The 8,397-nt window shown below is 37.2% G+C and overlaps 1 protein-coding gene across 1 annotated transcript; it reads left to right on the top strand.

Moving 5' to 3' along the window:
- Positions 1-1,860: 1,860 nt before the first annotated feature.
- LOC113057132 (homeobox protein EMX2) lies at positions 1,861-6,991 on the top strand. The gene is made up of 3 exons (XM_026224241.1): positions 1,861-2,673; positions 4,096-4,280; positions 5,793-6,991. The coding sequence occupies exons 1-3, from the start codon at positions 2,283-2,285 to the stop codon at positions 5,958-5,960; spliced, it is 744 nt and encodes a 247-aa protein (XP_026080026.1). The 5' UTR covers positions 1,861-2,282; the 3' UTR covers positions 5,961-6,991.
- Positions 6,992-8,397: the final 1,406 nt, after the last annotated feature.

An 8,397-nucleotide genomic window follows, 5' to 3' on the forward strand; every position in this document is an offset into this window, starting at 1 on the left:
CTTTTTCTCAAAATGAGAGTGATTGATTTCGTTTCACCAAACGAATAGCCTAAAAATCGAAATGTAGCCTAGTGGTTTGTTTATGTGGACGAAAAAAATATGAAGTTAAAGAAAAAGTGTGGGGTTAGGCTATATACTACAGCAGCTATTTTAAGTCCAAAAGTTTAGGCTACAAAAAAGCGCGTTCACAAATAGGCTATTTAAAATGTATCATGTAAAGAAGCCTACTTCGAGGCATTTACGCACTGAGGAGCAGACGAGCAAAAACTGAGTGACCTTAACTCCACATACAAAAATAAATAAATAATAATAAATAAATAAATATTTAATTGATAATCGTTAATTATGTCTGTCATACGCATGAAAATCCAGGATTATTTCTGGAATCAAGAAATCACTTGAATATCTCAGCAAGGGTTGTGGCAGGTTTATAGAAAGGTAAAAGCAAGTAGGATAGAATTTTAATCCGATAGTGAGTTTCTACTAGTGTATTTGCTATTAATTTAGACGCAAGCAAAATAGACCGACAAACTAGGCTACTACTATCCTACTAATAAAAATAAATATGAATTGATATATTCTGATTTAATAATAAAAATAATAATGAGAATTAAAGACTGCATATCACCTCGCGTTAACACTACAAAAGCTAAAGGAAAGCATAATATCTAAAACGAATTCCACCGTTTAATGCAATGCAGTAGCCTACCTACTGAATAATGTACACCACTTAGCATTATTGTCATGCTGCATTCCGACGTTAAACCAACAGCTGATATATTGTTCATTTATTTTAAAAAACGTGGGGTGTTGAGAGCTATAGGCAATATTATTCAGGTAAAACAGTGAACGTAATATGTGGACCTATTTTGCAAACATTCAATAGCCTACTTCTTCCTCATACTGCACATATGCGTTCACAACAGTGCCATAAACCACAGTTGCATTTTAAAATGACATAAAACGCATGCTTGTGTCTCATGCACAATTTAAAATAATAGATTTTATGAATTATGTTTGTATTTTACTAATATATTGAACGGTGGAAATTTAGGCTAACTAAAATTTCTGAATTTTCCATTTTTATTTGTAGGCTGGCGATGTCAAACAAAATTGTTTTAATTTGCAACCAATAATTGCGTGGTGTAGTCTATGTTAAGGAATTGTAGTACTGTATGAGATGAATCTGAAAGTATTTAAAAGTACAAAGAATATAAAACCTTTTTAAAACAGCCTGTCACCGAACTACTTCACACCCCTGCAAAACAGACACTAAATCCCAAGACATCGCGTTGAATACCTGAACTTTTGAGATGCATTACGCACATTATAATCCATAATTGGATTGAACTCATCTAATTTAATGAGTAGTTAGAGAGTAATAGACTCTTGTAGTCATACGACAAACAAACAACTGAAAATATTGTCTGTGTCTAATAAGTCTCATCCTTGTCTCCTGGCCAATAGAGAAAGAGAGTCTCTCATCCCTAACTAATCACAAACCCATCGGAGAAAATGAAAACGTGGAGAGACAATACAGAGGTGGGCGTTAGACAGGCCCACCGAACATCCAGAAAAGGAGAACCTTAAAAAGTTTTAATATAGCCTACACAGACATTGTCAATTCAACTGATTATTTCCTGACAAATGTCACTGATTACACAGCCATTTGTTTAAATTTGTACTTTTGTAGTCGAGTGCAAATCAGCATGTGTAGTTTTACGTCTAAACGTGCAGTGATTAAGCACCGAGGTGCTGGAGTAACCGTGTAAAGGCATCGTTATGCCCTGTGTGCAACACAAATACATGCTGAAGTACCTCGAGTCTCTCAATGGGATCAGCTGCGTATGTAAATTGCTCCACAGCTCTGTTTCTGGGCGAATCCGTTCCGTTTTGCTTGAATCCGCCTCTCCGCGCTCGTTCGTATTGACGCACTTAAAGACTCTTCCCTCAACCTTAAGGCGAGCGGCAGCGACCAATCACCAAGCCATTACAGGCTTCAGAGGAAACTGTTTATGTGACTCCAGAGCTAATTAGGCTCATGAACTAACAAATCGCTAGCACAACTGGTAAGGAACCGATCACATTCATGGATTGTCTGGAGAAGTCGGCCACCTCTCTCACGATGTGTTGAGCTTTGTGCTTTTGACAGATTTTTTTTTACCCTTTCTGTAGCCGCCAATAACTTGCTGAAAAAAACTTTGCTCTTGGGTGTGGAGTATTTTTTAGTGCTAACGCGTGTACCGTTTTCACTTAAACTGGGGAATTTTGACTGGTGAACCATGTTTCAGCCCACACCGAAGAGGTGTTTTACCATAGAGTCTTTGGTAGCGAAGGATAATCCTTTGCCAGCGTCGAGATCCGAGGAGCCCATACGACCAGCGGCTCTCAGCTATGCAAACTCAAGCCAGATGAACCCATTTCTAAACGGCTTTCATTCCAGCGGCAGGGGCGTCTACTCAAACCCGGACTTGGTGTTCGCTGAGGCTGTTTCACATGCTCCCAACTCCGCCGTCCCAGTCCATTCAGTACCTCCTCCTCACGCTCTGGCTGCTCACCCGCTGTCGTCCTCGCACAGTCCGCACCCTCTTTTCGCAAGCCAGCAAAGGGACCCTTCAACTTTTTACCCGTGGTTGATACATAGATATAGATACTTGGGTCACAGATTTCAAGGTAAGTTCCAGCAAAATATTTTATTCGCCAGTTATTTTGACCAGTCGTTCAGAGAGAATAAAAAAGGCCACACGGCCCAAGGACACGGCAGTTTTTCATTGATAATTAACTAAATGCACTTTTGTACTAGATATTAAAATGCTGAAATTAATGCTATCGAAAAAAGTTTTTAAACATTTTATTGTATCGAATATTTATATATATAAAAATATATAGGCTAATTTGTGAAGTAGCCTACTGACATTATACAACGGTTATCAGTAAATTGCTGGAAAAAAGGAACCTGGTATTACACTATATATATATATATATATATATATATATATATATATATATATATATATATATATATATATATATAGCTGATTTTAAACTCTAGAGCGTATGCATTTGATGGTTTTTTATTAACTGTTTTAATAGGTTTAAATATTTAAATGTGTTACATCGCCTTTTAAAATAAGCAGCATAATAAAATCCATCGATTGTTGTGTAGCCTAATGAAATATATAGGCTATGAAAAACTTTTATTACAAATAATACGCATTCACATTACCAGAAAAAGAAAAAAAAACTTAAGAGCAACGAAATTATTTTATTAATAGAACAGAAGATTAATTTCTTTTTTTTTCATTTGTTTGGGTTTTTTCTCTTTCATGAATTTCGTCTTTATCTGAAATTGCGTTTCCCTGGGTCCTTAATGTTGTAAATTGAACTCAAAAACGAACGCTAATATTCATTATCTTTAATAAGTGTGATACTATCCTATTATTACATTAATCACATTATTATTTAAATTGCAACAAAGGTTAAAGAAAAATCCTTGCCTTTATTTCTATTTCTTTCTTTTTTTCTTTATGGGAAGACATTTGTCATCCCAGTTTCTAACCAAAACGCTCGTAATGAAAACCTTTATTTAGCCTACCACTGGTAAAGATAGGCTACTCAAAGCCATTGAATTAATTCGTAGACATTTCAGTTGTGAAATAAAAATAGCCGTCCTGTATCTCCGTGTGTTTTATTTACAAATATAGGAAAGTAATATAGTAGGCATTTTTTTGGAATGATTACCTGTAAACTTACATTATTTTGTCCCAGATTTGAATTCGCAACAAAAGATTACTTTACTTAGCTACAGGAAGCATTGTTATTGGTAAGTAGGCAAACTATAAAAAAAAAAAAAGCTAACAGAAAAAAAAACTTATATAGCTCTATTTCTATTTGAAATGACCGGTTTAATTGTGATATTATTATAGACTATATTTTAGTAAGATGTTGCATGCTATATAATGTTTTAAAAATGTAAGGCCCAATTAATAGGTGAGAACAAATTGAGCGGCCCTCTCGAAGTCTTGCACTGATAAAGGATAGGCTGCTTATTTTATGGGAGGCGATGGGTTTTAATTTTCACCATTTTCATTACAGGAAACGAAACTAGTCCGGAAAGCTTCCTATTGCACAATGCACTGGCAAGGAAGCCCAAAAGGATTCGTACAGCTTTTTCCCCATCACAGCTACTACGGCTTGAACATGCTTTCGAAAAAAACCATTACGTCGTCGGTGCGGAACGAAAACAGCTCGCTCACAGCCTTAGCCTCACAGAAACTCAGGTAAGATGAAGTTTACCTCTTCATTAGCGTGTACAGCCATGTGAATGTGCAGCATGGTTCTATGGATTTAATAACTATTGAAATCAGCTGGCTCGTCCTCGAAACGGTTACATATTATGGTTAGACTACACCTTAAATATAAACACATAGACAGTGTTTGCGCAACAAAAACGCAGTTCTGAATGATTTACTAGACAGTAAAAACTTTTACAATTACAATTGCTTATGTAAATATTTTCTAACGTTGAATCGTTCTCTTTGATAGCACATTTGCATATATGTAGTCACAATGAGTATTGGCGTTAGTAATAAGTGGCCTTGCATATGTAGCCTAGAATATCATTTGCACAGATGCTACGACTTTTTGATTTAATTTGTGAACAGTTTTGAACAGAAAATGTTGTTGTGCTATTTAGCCTTTGGTTTTGCCGGGAATCCCACGCGTAAAGGGCATCGTTCTAAAAGCGCTATGGTTCGAAGTGAGTTAAACCCACCGTTTCCAATTCACCCCGATTTTTGTTGAGGTTGAGAGATTCCGTTTTAAGGCAGAGGGCTCTTGTGGAAAATGTTTGGCAATTAACCAGTTAACCGTTTTAAATGGACACTTAAAAGAATGAGGCGGATTCTATGAATTTCCCTAACCATATTTAAGATCGTATTTGCGCGGATCGTTCAGTGGCCCGGTCGGAGTCTATTGTCCCGGTGACAGCACCGGCTCTTTTCTAAACGCCGCCTTTCAGAAGAGCAAGAGAGAGAAATGGACTACGAGCCACTTCAATGCTTCAATTAGCTCCCTGAAAGCACATTAAATGTGCCTCACTTGCCAAGTTGTCAGCTGTGAGCTTTACGGATGATATGAATGATAAAGCTGATGAATTAAGCTAAAGTCTGAACTTTACCAATGTGTGCTAATAGAAAAGGTTTTATACGGGAATGGAATAATGTGGGGGTGAATTGTAAATAGGCCAGCTAATACACTGATCCGTGATAATAAGCGACACTGTCGGTGAAGTTACACTGGTATCACATTATTATACACTCACATGCTGCTTCTATTGTACTGAGTCTATTCTCGCTCAACAGTAAACTTTGAGTTTGGAGCAGCAGCAGGGCACGATAGTGATGATGCAACCTGTCATCCGTACACAGGTCAGGTGCATTTTAAAAGAGAAGCCACGCCAGCCAGTGTTCCCTTCCCCTCCCCAATCTCATCCTCACTTATCAGTAATATGTATTTAATAGCCTACCTCATTTAAATTCTTTATGATGTTTTAATTTAGGCCGACCGAGGACACTAAATGAAAATCGACCAATGCTCTCTCGACTAGATTGACTGTGAGATACCTGGCGGTTCTTTGTCCGTCTAGCCCTATTATTCTTAAGGCCCGTTAGTGATACCTTCAGTTAGGCCAGCTCTCTTTGTTTAATTGTTTTATTCAGAGGCCAACGAAAAGCCTGTGTGTAGGCTATAGGCTGCTTTACGCTGATTATTTTCATTTTTCCTCGCCACAGGTAAAAGTTTGGTTTCAGAATCGAAGGACGAAGTTCAAGCGTCAGAAACTGGAGGAGGAAGGTTCGGATTCACAACAGAAAAAGAAGGGAACTCATCACATAAACCGATGGAGAATGGCCACAAAACAAGGAAGCCCTGAGGAAATTGACGTCACCTCAGACGATTAAAAGACTTGAAACTGTTTGAACCCGGGACAGCGGCGTGGCTCGCAGGATGTCACGCGTAAGGATGCTGTGTACTGACAGAGGGAGAGGGTAAAGCCAATATCACATTTTGATTCTTCGAGATCGACAGCTTGAGGGTGAGAGATCCTGTTGGTGGCACTGCTGTCACTACAAGAGAACTGTCAATAATTTTCAAGGTGATTGACAGGTATTACATGCAGACCCCCCACCCCCCACCACCACACTACCCGCACCTCGTCACCACTATCAAAAAACATAGCTCAAATGCGCATAGGACATTTGCACTTCTGAGGGTTTTTTCCTCTAGTTTTTTTTTTTCAAGACGTGAACCTTCCACATCAAGATACCAAAATATACAACTGTTTTTGTAAAACTTGAATTGCATGGTAGAGCAATGAATTTTTGGGTAGGTTAATTAAGTAATTTGACCTTCTTTTTTCAAAGTAAATTTGTTCTGATTCTATTTTCTTTCTATCATCTGAGAAATGTTGTGTGCTTCTTCCTCTTTTTTTTTTTTTACAACAGTGTGCAGTCTTTGAATTTATGATTCTCGTGTTAAAGTGATTGTGAAAACAATATGAAGTAGCAGTGCTGCGTTATAGTGTTTTTTAAGAAGACAAATTTTAAAACCAGATTATAAAAACCTTTTTCAAGTTTACCACATAGAAAAAGTAATTCTAATGAAAAATTCTCCATGACATTCCTTAGAAATTAAGCTTTACCATGACTCCGTAATCTTGGTGCGAATATCTGATCGGGACTCGCCCCTCCTCTAAAGAGTTGCCTCGAAGGATTAATGCAAGAATTGACGGCAGCAAAACTTCAAGCACTGAGCGTATTCCATGTAAAGAGATACTAAAAGCTAATGTTTATGTTAAATCGTCTTTTACAAGAATGTAAATAATTTTGTGTTTGTGTTAAGTTTGCTACAATTTTAACACAAAGTATACTTCCAAGAAGTATGTAATTGTCAATATTTTGTCAATAAAGTTTTATCAATATGTTGCTCAGAATACAATTACAGCCTTTTTGTTTTACAAAAAGAGACCAAAGTGAAACTTTTGTCCGGTATAAGTGAATGATTTAGGATGCATTTTTTTTTTTTTTTTTTGGAAAATTATTGTTGAGCGTTATGGGTTGCACTGGCAGTTTTGTTCTTTTGATTCGGTCCCTTGGTGTCATTGTTCATCATGCAGGACAAACAGGCGAGGTATCATAATTATCACTGTTTTATCAATGGAATATTCCACCAGCTGTCTAATTAATCTGAGCGTATAAAGAATGTAACGGGAAAACGGACTGGTTAAAATGTAACACAAATAGACTGCTTACAACGGTCTTGAGCTAGATTTTTCCACAGCGAAGTGCTTGTTTTTTTTCTTGCCTCATTTGCCGCTCAGTCTGATAGACTGGCATTAACCAGTTTTATTTCCATTGGTAGAAGAGCAGCGTCTGGTCTGTTCAAGCTACAAAGAGTCCTGCGAGCTTTTGTGAAAGTGCAAATCAGTTTAGGCAATTACCATACAAGTAATATGTGGGGGAAAGGGGATGCATTGCCCAGTGGTCCACTTTAATCTGTTAATCCGTGGATCCAAGGGGGCCTGGTTGGACATAATTTAGTACAATCTGACTACCTCTCACAACGCGATAAGAGAAGGTTTGCAATGTGCCGCAAAACAGGAGCTTTGTTTAAAGTCTTGTCTGCAGCACCGGCTGGAATGTATAGCCTTTCCTTCTCCGTTCTTGTTTTTAATATACAAACCTAATATGAATAATAGGCTATACTATGCAAATATGAATTTTATATTTGTATGTGAAACACTTTTCAATTCAGATATAAACGTAAAAACATTATCCCAAAATAGCATAATCGTCTTTTTAAAAAATAAAATTGCACGAAATAAGTAAAAATAGCTATTAGCTATTTTATTGATCAAATGTGACAAAATATTCCGAAATCGCATCAAAGACCATGCCGGGCGTTTTCGTGTTGTCCCCAAAACTTTTAATCGTAGTTTGATAAAGGTTAGAAAATTTCATTTTTTATTTTATTTACCTTTTTTTTTTCTTTTTTAAGTCTGTGGACTATAACGGTAATAAAATAAAATAAAAATCTGCGGAGAATAGCCTACTATTAGCTTTGAAAAAACCCTAAAAGCTTTATTACAAACCCAGCTTTGAAATAGAGGGATTAGAGGGCTGAAAGGGTCCCACAATAGTTAGAAGAAAAGGTTTCATGCTAATGAGGTTAATGCCCTTTGTATCTCCGGACTCCACAACTTCATTACTCCTATCTCGGGCAACACCGAGCGGCTCAGAGCCCACAATCCACTCGAGCTGTTCCCTACCCTGCCTAAAGAAGGATTTGATAGCAGCCCTGTTCAAACTAGATAATTATATCTTTTCAAGTTGGAATTAA

This window comes from Carassius auratus, chromosome 38 (assembly GCF_003368295.1).
Source record: "Carassius auratus strain Wakin chromosome 38, ASM336829v1, whole genome shotgun sequence".
NCBI classification, from domain to species: domain Eukaryota; kingdom Metazoa; phylum Chordata; class Actinopteri; order Cypriniformes; family Cyprinidae; genus Carassius; species Carassius auratus.